The sequence below is a fragment of the Haemaphysalis longicornis genome, unplaced genomic scaffold (assembly GCF_048455015.1).
Source record: "Haemaphysalis longicornis isolate Haplotype H1 unplaced genomic scaffold, Haemaphysalis longicornis Haplotype H1 scaffold_9, whole genome shotgun sequence".
Classification (NCBI taxonomy): Eukaryota; Metazoa; Arthropoda; class Arachnida; order Ixodida; family Ixodidae; genus Haemaphysalis; species Haemaphysalis longicornis.
In genome coordinates this window covers 89,412,259-89,432,222 of record NW_027526460.1, presented here as the reverse complement: position 1 = coordinate 89,432,222, position 19,964 = coordinate 89,412,259, and the positions used below count along the sequence as shown (strand labels likewise).

Genomic DNA, 19,964 nt, shown 5'->3' with positions numbered 1-19,964 from the left:
CCACGGCATCGATCGCGCATGATCTGCCCGGGCCAGTGTTACCTATACCGTTCTCCAGACGAGATGCTTCTGCTGTTGCGTCCAAGGTTGTCCGGAGTTTTGCAGTGATCTACGTGCGCTGCTGCGCCGCAATATTACGCGCCGCTTCACTCCCTAGACCCGCACGGGACTCTTAGGATGCCTGGCGGACTGCCCAAGCATGAGTAAGCGGTTCTTCAGCGCGTGCGGCTAAAGGTCGCTTACACAAGTTACTTTTGCTTCAAGATGAAACAGGCCGCTTCCCCCTCAGCACTCTTTGTGACGGGCGCGAGGGCTTGAACCCCGTTAATAGTGAATGCACGTGGTATAGAGCAGCTAGGACGTCCCTTTCAGTGTCCTTGGCCCTTCCGCTTTCTAGAGGACTAACTCTAGGTGATGGGTAAGGCCATTGGTCTAACTCAAAACGAGCATCTCGAGCTACAAAAGTTCTATTGTCTTTCCTGCGAAGCGCAGGACTTGATGGGAATCTGAATAGGGCTTCATTAGTAAGCGCATCATCGTTATCATAGTCATCAACATCACTTTATCAACCTCATTTCTTCTCACACATCTGGTGTAGCAAGCGAGGTGCCTTTGTCAGGCTATCCTCACCAGTACCCTTAAATGCTATTCTTACTCTCTCTTTGGCAACCACTCACCTTCAACAGTGCTGCGTTATGTTGGCGAAATAATTTATTATGAACAAAATGTGTGCCACCATCTGCTCAGATGCGACTTTAAAGCGAAGCTTTTTTTTTGCTTCTACTCTTTCTTTCTTTCTTACAGCACCAGATGACGCTGCTCTCCACGCATCGTCTCCAGCAAAGACGGGAAACGTTTTTCAATGCGTGCGTGTATCACGTGCTCTGAGCTTGGAGCTGCCGTCTAAGCAGCGTCCTGGCCAGAAGCAGCGTCTTTGCTACGCCGCAAAATATAGTGTATACTACAAATCTACGCACGCTCGAAGTCGTGTAGAAAGGCGACATAGACTCGTCGTGGACACGAAAGCCATCGTGATAACTACGCCCAGGAGCTTCTAGCGGAACAACTCATGCAGATCAAACGCCTGGTGCACGGGGGACAGTTCGGTATGGTTAGTGCGACGTTTCCGGCGACGCGGCAATGTACGTTCACTCTAATACGTTCACCATACGTTCACCATAATGTACGTTTATGCAGTTGATGAAGCCAGTGCACAAACAAACGTGCAAAGCTTCGCTTAATAATTCTACGCCAGTATTTTGGTCGATGAGGATGTATAGGTAAACTCCCAAATTGGAAATTAAAAGAAACATTTTGCTGGGGATAACTAGAAACATGGTGTGGGCATCCTCCCAAAAACCCTCCACATTCGCCAGGTACTTAGTCCTCACTAGGGCTGAACAACAGGAGGCCCTTTTGCTCAGAAATCAAGCACCACTATAAGAATAAGTCATCAAGCCTTCAGGGCCCACGGGCTTTTTGCTGCCGTCTAACGGCAAGGGGTTCTTTTTAGTCAGCAACTTACAATAAAGTTTACCTAACTTGACCTGACCTATGCTGCTTCAAGATGCACAGTTACGCACGCCATATGATGATGGTTGGAGTTTTGTAGCGCAAGGCTCACTGGGGCACATAGTTCCAAGAAGAGTGGTTAGCTATCAAGGATGCAAAAAAAATACTAAAATTGATGAGCAAGAGCAAACGTAAGATCACCCGAAGACGATAAGGATGGTTGGTGTAAGCGGCCAGGTTGTGATCATGTAGGATATGAAATGACGGGTAGAAATTTAACTTCTGATCTGATCACACCATATATCTAACAATGGCCAACGCAGCATCGTTGAACCTGCTTTGAAGCTCGGCAGCCTGGACAGCACATGGGCTCCTGGATTCCATGAGGAACCACTCTCACATTGTTGCGTAGTAAAGTTGTCTCTCTCTCTCTCTCTCTCTATCTATCTCTCTCTCTCTCTCTCTCTCTCTCTCTCTCTCTCTCTCTCTCTCTCTCTCTCTATCTATCTCTCTCTCTCTCTCTCTCTCTCTCTCTCTCTCTCTCTCTCTCTCTCTCTCTCTCTCTCTCTCTCTCTCGGCGTATTGAGAAAATCGCCCTATGAAAGGGGATGGACAGAGGACTCACCGATTTTGATGACAGGCCTGGCGGGCGAGGCGGCTCCGGCTTGCAGTACGGCGAGCGGTTCGGCGACCAGGAAGAGCGTCGGCAGCGAGTGCCAGGCGGCGGCCAGGACTATCCACAGGGGCTGCCAGCAGGCGGGGCGCGCGACGGACATCGCTCGGCCGCCACCCTCAGCACAACAACATCACGTCCTCAGCGACGCCGCTTCACTTTCCTCCCCAAGACCACAACGCCACGTCCTTCGTTCCTCCTCAAATCGTCCTTCGTTCGTCTTCAAAACAGTCACTGGTGCCGCTGCATCGCTTCTCAGTCGTTGTTGCTGCCACCACCACAAAATGAACCGTCACAGAAAAACCGAAGAGAAAAGGAACTACACAAAGCTTGCCCCAAGTCTTGTCTTTCCTCGGGTGCCTTCTTCGATGCGTGCGGGATCGAGAATACGAAGAACTAAAAGGAGAGTAGCATACCGCAGCTCGCTGTCTTTGCTGATGCCAGATGGTCTGGCAGTGATGTGGGCATCGCCGTCGTTGGAGATACGATGTCTCGCGCAGACGTCGCCATCAGCAATGCTCAGCCACTACAGCACGTCCACTTTCACCTTGCGCGTCGTCAGTTTTCTTCTGACTACTTCGTGCTTTCTTTTTTGGACGGGGTGGGAGGATGGTCCTCCGCGCCACCTTCTCTTCGTATTATGCTTTTGAGATCTCTTAGGATAAGGAACGGCAGCGGTATGCAAAAAACCGGATCAACCTTAAGCCTCTCTGAACCAATATCTTCCAGCGCGACTGTATGCAACGTCACGCCACTGCGACATGGAGCTGTATTGCACAATATTTAAATCTGCTAAGCAGCTTGAACAAGCACTTGAGTTGCACTGGGGCGTATTTTGGATACAGAAGACTTTTTTTAAGCGATTAAATCAGGTTCGAGTATCACCGAGGGTTTTCGGACGCAAAGACGTCCAGAAGAATGAGTTGCGTTCCGTTCGTTGAACTCTGTCCTGCTGAATTCTGCCCCCAGACACAAGAAACAAAACTACCAGCGTCCTCAAAACGACAAGCTGAGCAAGTTGAAAGAGTCCTTTCTCTCTGACGCTCGACGGTCCTGAGTAACAAGCTTTCTGCGCAACCTTGCGAAAGCCGAGCTTGAAAAATGCACACGTTCACTCCAGATTCCGCTTCATCGCAGAACAACAGTCAATGTCGAGGGGACGCTGTGTTTCTGGCTGCACAACAGTTCTAAGCCATGTAGAGAGGTTAAGAGGAGCAAGTTCTTCAATACGAATATAGAAGACTGTTGTCGGCGGCGTGGAAACACGTTCTTTTCGAAACCGAGCTCTGAACTTCCATTTCTTGATATTGTCTGCAATACAAAAAAAAGAGAAGAAGAAAGAAAGGTTAGTTTTTTTCCACTTTGCATTCCCCTGCGGCACAAACTCGAAAATTCGCGGAAAAGCATTCTTGCAACTGATCATTACGCTGAAACAGCAACCATCTCTTTATTTTCGGAAAAGATTAGGATGAGGGCTACAGCAACTTTTGTTTTTCAAGTGCTGCCTGTAGTGCTCGTAGTGAACATTCTCAGATGTCTCCAAACGTGTCGCCAGCTTGAAAACAGTTTTTAAAAGCGAGTGATTATTATAGGAGTTCGTTTGCCTATAAGTTACGCAAGGGGTATTTCAAAAATCAGCGTAAGCATATGCTCTTACGCACTGAGTGCTAGTAGTTAGACTTGCTTCGCTGGAGACAAAAAAGAACTGAAAAGAAAGCGAAGAAACATTGAAAGAACACGCTGCTCAAGAGATCTTCTTGTTCGGATGTGCATCGACAAAATCTAAAGTCGTCGCTGTCAAATCTTTTTCGCGACATCCAACGGTTCTTCAGCTTCGCTAGCTTTTGCCTTCCGTCGATAATATTTGCAACTTCCCCTTTCCCTGCATAGGACAAAGGAGGAGGCAAGTGACCAAAACTTTTATTCAGTTGCGCCACTCCAAAGTTCTTTTATGAACTCATCTCTGTGAACTAAGGGGGCAACCCTGAACAAAGCGCGGGTCTTCAAAAACTGAACCATCATCCCCTTTCTCCGTGTTCTTTAGGCTGAATCTTATGCTCTAAAGGTGCCATGAAGACAAAATACAAGTTTAGTTAATTAAAGAAATCCCGGGCCTTCTCCACTAACATGAAACCTGGAGAAGGGCGAAGCATGCGCTGCACATACAGTGCGGCACCTTGACATTTTTTGACCATGGATATGATACTGTTGGGGGGTAGAGGTATACAGCATTGCTGTACGAGTCTCGTGTCTTTGAAGCACGAAGCGTTCTAGCGTGAGGTGTTGGAAAACGAGTGCACGCGGGGTGTTCTTTTAGTACGCGCCGACAGCCCGAGCCCCTAGGAGGCTTCGGAAAAAACTGCCACTTCAAACAAATAATGCAGATATTAAGGAAAACATACGAAGCAATGGTGACTCCACAACCAAATTAGGGCGATTTTTTCATGACGTCGCGGAATCTTGTTCGTGCTATGGGCAGCCGCAGGCCAAGGCCGCCGCCAGGAAACATGTCTGCGTGATTGTAGTATGGCCTGTAGTTTCTTTTTATCATATCATTTGATTGCGAACGTGCAGGTGAAACACTGATAAAAATGTTTTAGGCGCGGAGTACCTCAGGACCGCACAATGTCCGTCCGCGTCCGTGCGCATATCATTTACAATTGCAAAAAATCACACAGTTACCAGCAGGATTTGAGACTGTGTCTGGTAGACCACAAAGAGTTAGTGTCAGTTGTCTTACCCATTGCGCTACGACCGTGAGTTAGTACACCATAGTCAAACGGCTTACTCTCTCGCCTGTAACGGTGCGGAGTACCTTAGGACCTCCCAATGGCCGTCCGCGTCCATCCGTGCGCCCACCACCATCAAGCGAAAATGAAACGAAATCCGATTTGAGCCGTGAGTTGCAGTTTCATTTAGGAAATAATCAAGGTGCAACTCACGGCTCAAATCGAATGGCGGTCGGGGCGCAAATCGGATGTCACTCGGGGCGCAACTTGGATGTCATTTCGAGTCCCCGTACTCAGCACCCTCGCCATCATCCATGGAGTGGAGATGACGCCATTTTATTAACGTCTACTCATATTTCGTCCTTCCTGCACACATTACGTCGCCGCGGCGGAAAATATAATATTTTGCCATATTTTTGAAGCAATATTTCTCTATACTGCTTGCGCTGCTTGGTTCGAAAACCTCTTTGGAATTGCGCTAAGTGAGTTAGTAAAGGCTAGGGCGGTGATCTGGGCTACTTGGTGCATACTATTAGCACTGTTTGGAATTCAGATAGCAAAGGCTAGTTCCCTCAGATTAAACAAAGTTCTACGTTGTCACCATGACCCCTTTACGCTTTTTCTCCAAACGTCCTTCCTCTGACTTTGGGAGAGGTACACATCGCCAGATGATGAAGTAAGGGTCTTGTCGGTCCCGAACGAGTGGCGTACTACGTTTCGGAGCACACGTCGGCTGCTCGTGTCCTTTGAGTAATTACGCTTGGAATCGAGTTTCCGCCTCGTTAGCGCCTACAGTCTCCCTTTCCCTTTCCGTTGCCGCGTTTCTCCTCCGGCTACAATGAGGCAAGTTACGCGACCAAAAAAAAAAAAAAAGACATTACAAAGACAGGGTGCACGCCAGCCCGCCTAGAGATCGGGAGTGCTACATTGTATTCGCTGCCACGGTCGAAGAAAGTCGGCTCTATTCCCTTGTGTACAGGCGTTTCCGCTTGCCCTCTGCTACTGTCTTTTCGTACTGCGCCAAGCTATGGCAACGTCTGCTGCGCAGACGACGTTTCCCGTGGGGTTCCGAAGATCGGACACGGATTAGTGCTGCCGTATAGTATATATGTCGAGCCTAACTGGTACCGAAGCAGTCACTCCGAAGCCTACTCAGGTTCCGAACGGTATGAGCAATCAATCTTCGCTTACTTGCCCCATTTTGCGTCCACGTCGAACGCTACAAAAACAAGTTTCTTTGGTGCGTTGGGAAAGCTTCTGTGGGTCGTATTGATCTGAATGCATTGGCGTAATATGAGCAGAAATGTGACAGTCAGTGAATGCAGCGCATGGTAATGTAATGGTGTGAGCGACAACTAGAGGGTTTATTGGCGTGACTTTCATTCGTTGTAGTATTGCTCATATTAGATCTTCCAGAATTAAGGCCGTACAGGTGTATTAAAGGAGCCATGAAGACAAAACACAAGTTCGGTTCATTCGAAAGATTGCCTCGATAGAATCATACTGACACCACCGTTAACGCACACTTCGCTCAAATAGGCTACATAACTAGGAAAAAACGGAATGGCCATGCGACCCACTAGCTCATTTTCCGCAACAGAACCTATGATGTCACATGAGCTCAGCTGTGCGATTGGCTGAGGACGGAAAAAGTAAAGGCAAATTAGGCATGGCTTATAGGCTTTCCGAACGAACTATTTGCGCTTAAGTGTGACGCATATTCATTTTACAGCAGTAAGAATGGTGTGATAAACAATGAAAGTTACAAAAACGCACGTAAGCATAGAAGTACCGATGCGCACTGCTGTTGGCACTGGGCGCACTCTGCTTGTTTTAGCTGCACAGCAGTCCGGCGCTTTGAAGTTGTTTCACAAGACACTGGCCGATTGGCGTAAGCGGCGTTGTCTTACGTGACCCTGTTTGTCGAGGATACCCCAGGTTTCATGAGACGATCACTTTTTACAGTAACAAAAACAAGCCAGGTGCTAATACGCTCAAAAACAAAGCAACGGCGGACAACGGTTCGAGGATGACTATAGCAGCGCCATCTGGGAGGGCTGACGGACAGCAAGGCCGCAAACCCGAATGACGCAGTGGAAGTCCGCTTGAATACACGCGCTTCTGACGTCATTTGTGACTACGAAAACCTACGATTTGGTAGGAGATTCAAAATTTTAACCTAAATTGATCAATTTCTCAGTGAATACGGCATCATTTGCTGCCGGACAAGCGCTGGGGGCGCTATAAAACGCGAAATCGTTCGAATAAATCAAACTTGTATTCTCTCTTCATGGCTCCTTTAAGGAAAAATGCATTATCGAATAAATATTTCCCTTCTCAGAGGGAGACGCTTTAAAAAAACGTGTTCATGTTTGAATGTCTGCGTATACTGATTGGTTGCCAGCGATTCAGCTTCCATTTCAGATAGTCGTATGACACGTTGGAGCAAAACGAATAATATATACAGACTAAAATACGGGCGCTCAAAAGAAAAAAAAATGTTTTGAACACGGCAGCCACCGCCAGAGCTGAGGAGACCTACTACCTCGGATCGGCAAGGTCCAAGTCCTAGCTAGTCTTTTCAGCCAATAAACGTCTATTTCTCTCTCTCTCTCTCTCTCTCTCTCTCTCTCTCTCTCTCTCTCTCTCTCTCTCTCTCTCTCTCTCTCTCTCTCTCTTGGCAGCGTATATTTATAATTAGTACGCCACCAAGGTTGTCATCACCTGACGACAATCTCGCCAGTGCTTTTTGAACTGCAGGTCTCAGAGATTTCCTTTATCTTCAAAAGTAACTAAAAAACCCTGACGGTTTTTACACGCACGTTGGGTAGTTAGGAGTCCATCTACGATTTCTTGCGGGCTTGGGGTGACGGGAGTACCCCAAGGTTTTACAGATCAAAAAACAAAAACAATGTAGATCAATCAAGCTCTTCTGCAGGTTCCTTTCATATAGAGTACATTTTTTAAGACGTAATGTGCTTTTTTTTTTACACAAATTGTTTCAGTATTTTCCCTAGCCCAGACATGTCCAAATTCTTATTTCATTTCACGTAAAGTGTTTGTTGAATGTGTTCTAATGGGTACCGTGACCTTGATTTCCCGTCATGTACGAACCCGTATAAAAGAAAGGTGCCAGTTTTCGTGCTATTGTAACGTTTGTGTAAATTGAGCTGCTATTTTATCGCAGTAAGCTTTACATACCTTGCGGTAGGCTATGTCCAGACTACCGACGCGAAAGCCATATCGTGGTCTATGGACTTTAAAAAACGGCGTGTCACGCAGTTCGGTTGGCTGAGACGTGAAATGACGTCATTCTTCAAAGTTATTACGACAGTTGCGGCAACAGTATGAACCGAGCCTAAAACTGCGGTTACAACTGTCAACTGCTTTTATATGTTTCAGAACAAAAAAAGCTCTCCCAGTATGGCTACACTTCGGAAACTCTTTAAACGTTATATATTGTCTTTGTCTACAGAAGCGTAATTTTATTCAGCGCAGTTTGATTTGATTCGCGATTCCACGAGCGCATTCGTAACGAGTAACAAAATATTGACGCTAAGCTATGCCGAGACCATAGCCCCTTTTGCCCAGATTGCAGAAATTGCACTTGCGCAGTATTGATTGATTGATTGTGGGGTTTAACGCGCCGACGCAACGCAGGCGATGAGGCGCGCCGTAGTGGAGGGCTCCGGATTAATTTTGACCACCTGGGGATCTTTAACGTGCGCCGAAATCTCGTTCACACGGGAGTTTTTGCTTTTCGCCTCCATCAGAAAAGCGGCCGCCGCGGCCGGGAATCGAACCCGCGACCTTGTGCTCAGCAGCGCAACGCCTTGGCCACTGAGCCACCGCGGCGGGTCACTTGCGCAGTATATCAAAACACTTCGAGCAATTAACAAAGTCATCAGTCCTAACTCGAAAACAGCACCATCAGTATGCGTAAACGAGAAGATTTGCTATCTTTCCAAGTTTTTTTTTTTTTTTTAATTCTATTACTCCCCGCGTGCCAATGTATCCCAGCGTCACTAGATTAGGTTACAGAGTATCATTACTCCTTTCTCCTATCGTTCCGTGCCGCTGCCGTGATCATTGGCACGGTCGCAGCACGGGAAACGTGTTTACACTGCGACGGTTCATGGGCGCCGCCATTTTGTTGTTTATGGCTGTTCTGTCGGTCAACTGAGGTAGCCTCAGCTTGTACTCAATGCTCTGCTGCTGCGCGGAACTTGCGTCGTTCCGAACGCGAATCAAAGATGGCGCGCTTCGCAGCATTTGAGCTGCAGAAGTGTGTCCGTCCATGTTTCTGCGCCTTCGGCATCGTTTTTTACAAATGACCTCGTCCAAGTTAGCGGTGAGGCGGCAGAAGCGGCAATCTGGCAGCACTGATGTACAACAAAATGGCCGCCGTTGCTCACTTGAGTGCAACAGTGACGGTACTCTGTATCTTATCTATAGTGGCACTAATGTTTCCCTTAGCCGTATCAACACCCACATCCACCGAAGCCCGATAGTAACAGAAAAAAATGGCCGCGCATCTTTTTGTTCTGCTACAAAGCACGCGGAAGACAAAATTATTCGCTTTCTCCCACCCCAGCCGCATAACTCCCTCCCTTCACGCTGGTCCCATGACGAGTATGAAGATGGTGTGTGCGTTATCATGTGAGTTTCGGTTTTTTGTGTTTTTAACGTCGACTGTTTTGTTTGTTGCTTGTTTTTGTTTTTGTTCTTGTGTCGTTTGTTTTTATTTATGAGCTTTTAGTTAACTGAGTTTCTTTTAACACCGATTACGTGTCGGTGTTCCAGTATCAAATGGCGTTTTTTAGCTTGAAATCCACTGTTTTGATATCGCGGTTGGTATGGTTAAACCTGCACACGTTTGCGTAGATTTACAGGGGTGGTTTTAGCAGGAGTTACCTTGGTTAGAAGTTAAGGCGTATAGAGCGTTTAGGCCTAGCTTACTTGGGTTGATGTTTGTTGAAACATTGGATCTGTCCACAAAGAATCTCTGTATTTATGAACCTACCCGCCGCGGTGGCTTAGTAGCTAAGGCGTTGGGCTGCTGAGCACGAGGTCGCGGGTTCGATCCAGGCAGCGGCGGTAGCTTTTCTGATGGAGGTGAAGAGCAGAAACGCGCGTTTGTACGAGATCTCGGTGCATCTTAAAGATCTCCGGGTGGTCAAAATTAATCCGGAGCCCTCCACTGCGGCGCGCCTCATCACCTGAGTTTCCTCAGCGCGTTAAACCCTACAATCAATCAATTTATGAACCGATATTGAATTTTACGATATCTTACTATATCGTATTACATTGCAGGTAATGGCGGGGCAAGAGGCAAAACAGCGGTGTAAAGGGGCCAAAGTTGGGTGTGTTTTCTAAGATTTATGCAAATTTCAAAAGTGAAAGTTCGATTTTAAAAAATAATCTAGGCTTGTCGTCGCATAGTGCAAAGAGGTAAATTGAGGTTGTTTTCAAAGAATGCGATGAAGTTCGGCTGCGTTATCGCGTTAGAAAAAATTTGCCTTGTTCTAAACATAACTTCAGGGGCATATTGCAGGACCTCGAGCAACCTTCCTTTCAAAAAGATGAATAGTTAGCCTAGTTGGTGCTTTTTTAATTTGGAAATGAACTCTGTGTAACTGCGATGAAAGTGGACTACAAGAGGACCAGACAATGTGCATTGTCTCCTCATTTTTACAGACAGATAGACAGACATGCAGACAGACAGATCACATGGACACACTGACAAAATCTTTTTAAGTGAGGTGGCTGAAGAGAGACTGCCGTCTTTCAAAATATTCAGAGCGCATCAAGGCTCTTTCCTGTACACCAAGCCGAAATCCCTATCGGTGGGGGCATATCAAGCTATGTGACCCTCTTAGCGATACCCTGCACGAAGGGCACGACTCCTCCGGCCCTTCGCCTGCAACTTCCTCCCCCCTCCCCCTCCCTTCTCCCTTCTCCCCAAAATGCACGCGGCGGCGTTCAGTCAGTGACCTTGCACCCGATTGCTGTAAATTATGCGGCACTGAGCCTCGATAGCCGTGAGACGCGCATGCGATGTGTGCATAGATACCCGCTCAACGGGAGCTCCGTGTTTGTGCCGACAGCTTTCATTGATTGATGGTAGGGTTTAGCGCGCCGACGCAACGCAGGCGAGGAGCGCGCCGTCGGGGAGGGCTCCGGGTTAATTTTGACCACGTGGGGATATTTAACGTGCGCCAAAATCTCGTACACATAGGCCTTTTTGCTTTTTGCCTCCATCAGAAAAGCGGATGCCGTGGTTGGGAATCGAACCCGCGTCCTCGTGCTCAGCAGCACAACGCCTTAGCCGCTGAGCCACCATGGCGGGTGACAGCTTTCATTAAATACTGGCAATAATTTAACAGCCGCTCGGTGCAAATTAGTAATGCACATTTGAAATGTACAATAACCTTGAGTATACGTACGTACGGTACCCGGTAATCAATAATGACAATTTCACCCAACGCTCAACTTCAAGCCCAACTTATGTGTTGTACATTCCAATAGCTCAATTACGTATTGTTTTTTGCTGCTGTAAGTTATAAAAATTCACGAAGAACTTCCCGTAGGTGAGGCGGATATTTAGTTCTGATTTGCCTTGTATATGCCTTGTCACGGCAACTACGTAAACGACGGAACAGACGGACTGCTAAAACTCTCTATTGTGACGTCTTTCCGGTCAGTAGTGTTAATTACGTAGTGCTGACTTGCCTATGTAGGATAACATAATTATCCTACATTGTCAGAACCTATAAAATATTGATCAACCAAGGCTGTGATAGTTTCACTTCCTATTAAAGGGACCCTGCAACACTTTTTTCACATTTTTTTTTTGAAATCTTGAATGATTCCAGAACGTAGCCACCCAACACACCCAGTACTTACATTAGGGGGTCGCAAAGTACCTCAGCCAGAAATCGCTGCTCTATCCTCATCAGATAACTTGAAAACTAGCCCAACAAGTTTATCTCTCTTTCCCGGTCTTGACGTTCTTCGACCGCTCGAATTACGTCATTAAGGTCGTGTAGCGGCTGTGGGCCGGTTTCAGTTGCAGCAGTGAATGCTTTTCGATAGAAACTTTAAAAATAAAGCCATGAAAAAAGCAGAAATGGAAGGCGTATCTGGTGCGACGAGCAAATCACGCAGTGCCGCTCCGTGCTGGCGATAACTGTAGCTTTCGCAGTGGTTGCAAAAAGCAAAGGAAAGGATGAAAGCGCCTATCAAAAGTCTTGCGGGTCCTTTTAAGCCTGCTTGCTAAGTTCGCCGCAGCACAAAAGCGCTTGCCGTGGGGCACCCTTTAGGGGCGAATATTTGTACTGAAGGACAGTATCAAGGACAGTATCAATCCTGAAGGACAGTATCAATCCTCAAGAGCTGAAAGACTTAACGTAGACTGCCCTTGGACCGATTTGACCAGGAATATTGACGCCTACGTAAGAATAACTGACCCGTGGGGTTCACCAGATCAATCTGCTTGCGGTACCATTCCTCTAGAAGTGAGGTAGCAAATCTCCGAGTCACAGTAACGGAAGTAACATCTGCTTCCTTTTAGTTTTAAAGCGCAACTTTAGCGCCCTCGCTGATTCCGTTGTACGCCAATACGTCCTACAGGAAAGCCATCTTTCTCTGACGACGATGATGAATTATCGTGGGTGAAGTAAAAGAAGAAAAAAAAACGTTTCCCGTGGCCGGAATCTACCTGCGTCCCCCGCGTTACGAAGTCGGAGTCTATCCGATTGCTCCATTTCAACATGTTCGAAGCGAACGCCAAGCCGCAGGCACCGATTCTCGCCTTACACCCTTACCGAAACGCTAGGCATACGGCGTGCACACCCGATAGATGCCGTGGGTATTCTAGAAAAATGGTGCGTACCTCCAGAGTAGGGCGTACTCGAAGTGTGGGATTGGCCAACCCAAGAATCCGTCGTGATAAAGTTTCCCGTTCAAGAATTGTCGCATTAGAGGGAGGGATAATGACGATTATGATGATAATAATGATAACACTGCGCATTACAACAATGCCTTCACAGCAATTCATTCGTGTTTAGAGGTGAAGCCGACATCAGGAGGATTAGTGTAGGCGTGGTATTTGCAAGCTGGCTTTCTTGCATTGCGTTGCTCCTTGAATCGTGGCCATCTCATGAGAGAGTACGGTTACAGCCAAACTTTACATTACTGTCTTCCCTCAACCCCTCTTTCCCGAGTCGTGTATAATCCTCGATGCGCGCGACGTCTCTTCCCTTCTGACCCTGCTCAGTGCCGCGCGCTCATCGGTAGCCACCCGTGTAGCGTGCTACAACCTGCGCCGTGATTGGCCTAGCCGCGTTGTAATAAAATATTATTTCTGCTCAAAAATCTTGTATTCCTTTAGTCTGCGTTGTAGAATTCGCGTCACTGGCTGAACGTTATGATTTGTCATAGCAAATCCTGAATATGGCTCTACCCAACGTACCAAATCCCGCCAGAGTACGAGATTAGCTGAAATTCCTTCTTAAAAGGGTGGGAAAGAGCTCGGACTTTTCCTTCTTGTTTCCCCGACAAAGTTGGCGGCAGCCTTGAGATTCGGCCCGTCGGTGCTATCAGGCACAGTCATTGAGGAAGTTTTGGGTTTTATTTAAGGTAGTTATTATCGCACTCAAAGAAACACTAAAGGTAATTTTTCGATGTGTTATTTGAGGAAATTTTGAAATTCGTACCATCTACGTTAATATTTATCAATCTTGTTGCCCCGACAAAGTTGGCTGCAGCCTCGAGATTCGACCCGTCGGTGCTATCAGGCACAGACATCGAGACAGTTTTGGGTTTTATTTAAAGTACTCATTATCGCACTTAAAGAAACACTAAAGTGAATTTGTCGTGATGTTATTTGGTGAAATTTCTAAATTCGTTACATCTATTTTATATTTGGCAACGTAATGGACGCCCAGAATTGTAGCTTGTACGTAGCAGTTTACCTGTAAAAGTTTATCTGTAACACCTCGCGGAATTAAAGGCGGCCACACCACAGACCGGAAAGACGTCACAATAGAGAGTTTTAGCAGTCCGTCTGTTCCGTCGTTTACGTAGTTGCCGTGGTTGCCGGGACCCGACTGCGCCTGCGCGCGCGGAAAGGCGAGGAGGCGCACCCCACCGTGACGAATGCACGAGCATGGCGCGGGCCTGCCCGCGGAACAAATCCCCCTACCGCGTCTAATGCGCAAGTGCCCAGACGGGTCCCAGTCAACACGGTAACCACGTACGACACGGAACATACGGACTGCTAAAACTCTGCTTCGCAATATTCTTCCCGTGATGTACCAGCCTCGCCAATTTGGGAGCCCATGAGCGCCATAATTAATATCGTCTCTCCGTTTGTTCACGTGCAGGTTCTATAGGTTAAATATATTAGTGATTCTTTGGTGTTTATCCCTGTTGGCTTGTCAGTGCGTCTTCACTTCGGGCGTTCACCAATAGGAGGGATTAACGGCGCGAGAATAACGGCACCCTTTTCGAACGCCCGTTTCTAGTTAAAAGAACGCGTTGGAGTCGGCCACCGAAAACTCAGAACAGAAGATACAAATTCTAGACTTTCCTAGGCAATGTTTACAACTCATGTCTGCGTCCATTTAAGAGTGGAAGTTTGTGTGCCGACGACAAAAGAGCGAAGTTTACTCCAGACCTAAATTCTATACGGCCTATGTTCTGCCAACGAGCAGAGTTAGCTCATCAGATGTCGCGGGCGGTCCACTAAAACTATTTCACAGTCCCTATTTAAGCCCGCTCGAGCGACGCTTCCCTGTCTCTTCAAGTGGTCCCGCACAAAATTTCAGATTTCGTCCTACGCCGGTGCTCTTGTATGCAATTACGTTCCCAGAAAGCAAATGCGCCTCCTGTAAGAATCACCTGCTCGACAAATAAGGTTCACTGAGCTCCTGCGTTTATTAAAAATAAATGACGCAGCCATGTGTTTGAGAGCAACGGCTCGTGGTTACGCAAGAGATAAGAGGATTATCAGACGAAAGCACCGGCCTCAGCACTGTGCCGCTGTTTTCGACATGCACTCCGGTCTACAACGTAGTGCGCCCATTGAGACTCGCTATACCATTCATGGTTGCACGTTTTCATTATGAGTTGCGAAAGCAGGCTCGTTACGTTAGGCAGACAGCCTAATTATCGCTGCGCACGCCTGCGCGCCTAATGAACCTCACCTATGTAGTTTGTTCCATCTCTATAGGTAACCTTTTAGCGCGTAGGGTTAATTTGTAAGGGCTCATTGCCCGTCAGGGCAGATTCTGAAGGCAGAGCGCTGGCCACAGCAAGCGATGCGAAATAGCGGAGCGCCTGTTTGTCTGCTGTCTTTATTGGTGTAGTTGCCGTGCTTTTAAAGCTAACCTGCACAACGAGGCACAATCACTAGCAAAAACATTTAGCACCCGAAGGCCAATATATCAGCAAGCAACGTCTGTGTCTAAAAAAGACTTCCGGCATCTTCTCGTTCGGAAAAAACTCCACCATTCCGTCCAAAATAAGGTTGAGAGACGGGCGTCAAAACCTTCGGGCGTCAAAACCTTCGGGCGTCAAAACCTTCGGGCGTCAAACGGGCGTCAAAACCTTCTCTAAAAGTGCGCTCAGCCTTCGCCGAAAGTGCGTCCAATCGATCGTCAAACCTTCAAGGACCCAAATTGGAAGCAAAGAACGAACTCATACGGCCATTTTTTTGCACAATACGTAAACGTATCTACAAACCATCTAAGTGTATACTGAAACGTGGTTTATGAGGTAAATGTATACTATTGCACTTTTTCGTCATAATCGACGCGTGTGTTGTCTTATCTAGAACCGTTCCTTTTTCGCCATTTTCAAGTAACCGTTTTGACACAATGGAAGGCCAGCTTCACGCATGCGCCATGTGCCCACAGATCTTATCGCAGCTTTTCGGTCGACCAACCGGTCTATGGGGAAATGCATTAGTTTTCTGACAGGACCCCATTGGTCCTACTAAGGAAGCTTTAATAGACCAGATTTAAGGGAAATCCCCAAGGTGGATTAGGTTTCTGCGAAGGAAAGTTTGACAGTTTTGAATTTGAATTTTGAGTTGAAATTCAAAATAGAAAGTTTGAATTTTTCTTCAACCGCGAAGTTTCTGAGGAAGCTGTATAGCTTTCCTTTGTAGCCGTATGGCTGCATTCAGGTGGATGTCAAACTTTCCTTCGCAAAATGAAGCTTTAGCTTCACAATCTTACCACACAAGTATTCGAGCAGCCAGCTTCCATTTGTGTCGCTGCGCGGCGGACAAAGCCTTCCATTCTCTAACATCTCTAACATCTTCCATTCTCTAACTCTAACATCTTGGCGAGTTGATAATGGTTCATTTTTAAAAGCAAAAACAAATAGACGGGGAACCGAGAAGCAAAATAAAGGACTGGCGCTGTCACGATGGTGTGTGTAAGTGATTATTAAAGGGGTTAAGAGGCGTCTTCACTCATAAAGCTCATTCCACCCGTTTGGTTACTCACAAATTTGGTTATTGTTTCCCTCTCCACACAACCATTAGTACACCCGTTGCACGTTTCTGCAACCATTCGCTTCATGACCATACACTTTGAACAGAGGAAAGTTTTCCTCTAGAGTCATTAGCATTGAAACACTGCTGTGAAACACCAGGACGCTTTGGGAAAAACTTCAATAACTTCCCCAAAAAGGGTGGTAGAACTGCGTACTAAAACGAACACCCAACCCCCATAAATTCCGGTGCGAAAACAGCAAGTTCCGGTAATATCTAAACCGCACTATCGCAGCCTATAGTAACAAAATAACCTTCAGGCTTTTACATTTACTTCTTGCCGCCTTTTACTTACAGAAACAAACTTCCACACTCTTTTATATTTACTTCTTAACACCCTTGACTTACAGAAACAAACTTACACTCTTAAATGTTCAGCGCGTCTGTTCGGCACACCCTTAAATGTTCAGCTTTTGTTCCGCACAACGCTTCTGTCTAGCATTCATCTTAGTCCGAACTAACCAGAACTGCGGCCAACTCGGGCGCAAACTCCCGTCACTTTTGTATTACGCAGTCAGGACTACGCAGTCAAATTACGCGGTCAACCAGAATTAGTCTGTCAAATTTCAGTTTAGTCACAACTCACAACCGTTTTAAAAAGAAGCGCATAAAAAAACTCACAACACTGTGGCACAATCACAACTCACATCGTCTCTGGCTGAAGCGAAGTCTCCCTCGAGGCGAAAGTTCTGGCGAGCAGCAACGATGTCGGTAGGAGATGCAAACACCACGACGCGGTCGGGACGACGAAGAAACTCGGCTCCACAGGTGGTTTCCGCCGCAGAGCGAGAAATAAAAGCGAGCGGCTCCCTCGGAAGTGGCACGCCGAAAGATTTAGGAGCGCAATTCTCCTTTCCGGGAAAAACAGAGAGCGATTAGGTTTAATCTACGTCTTCGGAAGAAGGGGAAAAAAAAAAGAACGGGGAATAAAGGCGTTCGAAAATCGCGATCTTTCGACGCGTAATTCAGCACTTCGCTAATGACGCTTCCCCCTCTCGAGACGCACAGAGCCGTTGGCAACTGGCGGCGTAGTCGCTGAGTCTCGAAAATTGGTGCTCGCGAGCCACTGTTTTCCGAACTGTTAAAATCCTACTTGCCATAGTAAGTAGCACGGCTGGCTAATTATTAGCTATACGGGGCTCTGTGGGTGATAGAGAGAGTAGGGAGGGACAATCTTAACACTGAAACTTGATTGGCTAGAAGGAAAACCACAAGGTAACGAACAACACCGTCTGAAGTGGCCGTGTGACAACACGGCTTAAATTTTTCTTTACATCGCTAGCGCGACACCTGAATGGTCCCACTCGCAGAAAACAGTGCTTCCATACGCCGAAAAAAAGGAGGCTAGTAGGGTGAAATGAAAGTCCAAGCAACAGCTGACGGCTGAACAGAGCCCGAGTGGAAGAAAACTTGCCTGCAACGTTAGCAAGTTTTCAGGAAGCAAGGACTAAGTAAACATCGCACGAGGAGGAGCCCTGGGGAAGTTACAACAATGAAAACTCTGACGAAGAAAAGCACCCAACGAGATTCAACAAGAACAGGACCAGGTTCAGGGGCTGAAGTTGATGCGTGAGCAAGCGAGCAGCGATGTCGCGAGCACAGCGGCTGAAGCGGCGGCAACAGAGTGGTCCCGTACGGCTCCGGAGCGTCTGCACGGCAGCGTCGACGTCGCAGCGAAACCTTCCCCTCCGAAGGGGCGCCGGAGTCCTCGCACTCGCGCGGCTCCAGGAAAACTCGGCGGATGAAATCGGGACGCGTTCGGAACGCCGGGATGGGGCTAGTTGCCGGATCGCCCGCCAGGGGTTGTGGCCCTCCCGCCGTAGTATTCCGAACGCCTTCCTTGCTCCGGGGCTCGGGAGACGACGGCGGCGGCGACACGTGGCTCTCGCCCGGCTTTTTGTTTCGGCACTAGTGCGCAGGCGCGGAAGAGGGAGGAGTCGGGGGCAACCGCGAGCGCCGTTCGTTCTCCCGCGCTTCCATAACGATCTACGAAACAATAGTCCTAGTGAGGCGCCCAATGTGTCACTTTCTTTTCTTTGCTGCCTCCGCGGGCTGTGGGGCTGAGCAGGGAAGGACAAAGACTGACCATCACTGTAGGGATGAGTCATCAATAAAGCGGCATTTACCCTCAAGCGTTTCTAGGTCGCGCCCTATAAACTTCCGCGACCGCCCGTTCGTTGGTTGTGCGTGACCGTGTTTATATACCTGATTTCTTGATGCCGGCCTCGAAGGATCAGTGTGGGACAAAGGGCAAAAGTTTTGCAGTGGGGTCAAGGCATGAAAACAGGTACCGGAAGTTTTATGCTTAGTCCTATTCCTCTGCATTTTCATAAAAAATCTCTCCTCCCAGCCCAACTCCCTTTTTCTTTTCTCAACAACTCTCAGCACACAATAGTGCTTGTAGGTATGCAAGTATTCAGAAGTATTTCAGAATCATTGCGTTTGGGAACGATCGACTTTCACACTGACTTAGTGTTCGTAAGCCCATGCCTGCTGCTTTACAACGCTTACGGAACACCTGGGGCAATGCGTTCGAGATACAGCGCCTAATCTGCAACCTGCATGTGTAATCCGACTCTGCGAACTCGCACTCGCGCGTGTCAAGGTTGTGCCAGAGGACCTGATGGTTAGGCATGGTTTGAATAAGCGCACAGTCGTAGCAATTCCACAATCATGGGTCGCGGATTTGCAATAAATATTGCGTGCGCTACATGAATCATTCTGGGACAGGAACAAGAGACCAAACCATCACGATTGCTATAGTTTACCGTACTTTGCCTCATTCTCCGGCCATTATCGTAGACCCGGCACTTATACCAGGAAAAGGCAGTTAGTCGTGTGTGACCGGATTGTAGGCAACCAAAATCGGCTATTTTTAGAGCGAAGGCTCTCTTGTTGCAGGTACAAATCCATAAAAAAAACCTGGTAGCATCAGTCTAAATTAGAAGTTCAGCCATGTTCAAGCAAGCGCATGGTGCGGTGGGGGGGTGAAAGCGTTTAATCGCTCGTTTCTTCCAAAGGCACAGGTGCAGAGAGAAAGATAGGGGAAAGAGTAAGGGTGCTTGTCGTCAGCAAATGATGCAGGAAGACGCTGGCTGCATCCAAGTTCGCAGCACATTCGCGCCTAGACCGGCGACTGCGTCGAGCAGCGTCAGCGTTTACTCTCAGTGCCGCGCAATTGATTGAACTGAATTGAATTTATTTCACAACCATGTCGCGGGAAGACCAGGAAAAAATGGCCCTGGCCATTCTACACACAGAGCAGCAAGTCAAGCATGATGAATACTTCGTTAGCATACGAAACAACGATCTCTTTTTCTCCCGTTTGTGACCAAAGTTGTGTCCATTTTTTTCAGCAACACAGATTAGGGTTTTTGAAAAAAGTGCAAATGTTTGTATGAATACATGTTTCTCTTTTCTGTACAGGTTGCATGTCTCCCCTACAAATACGCCCTCGTGGCGATGTAGGTATTGTGTAAATAAATAA

General features: G+C 47.5%; 1 protein-coding gene across 2 annotated transcripts in view; it reads right to left on the bottom strand.

Moving 5' to 3' along the window:
- The window catches only part of LOC144153912 (glutamate receptor ionotropic, kainate 2), a 511,191-nt gene extending 492,996 nt beyond the window's left edge, over window positions 1-18,195 (bottom strand). For both annotated transcript variants that reach the window (XM_077685670.1, XM_077685671.1), the window contains exons 1-2: window positions 17,125-18,195; window positions 2,138-3,496 (exon numbers count right to left, since the gene is read on the bottom strand). In XM_077685670.1, coding sequence (XP_077541796.1) covers window positions 2,138-2,288 — 151 coding nt within the window. In that variant the 5' untranslated portion in view covers window positions 2,289-3,496; window positions 17,125-18,195. The remainder of the gene's footprint in view (window positions 1-2,137; window positions 3,497-17,124) is intronic.
- Window positions 18,196-19,964: the final 1,769 nt, after the last annotated feature.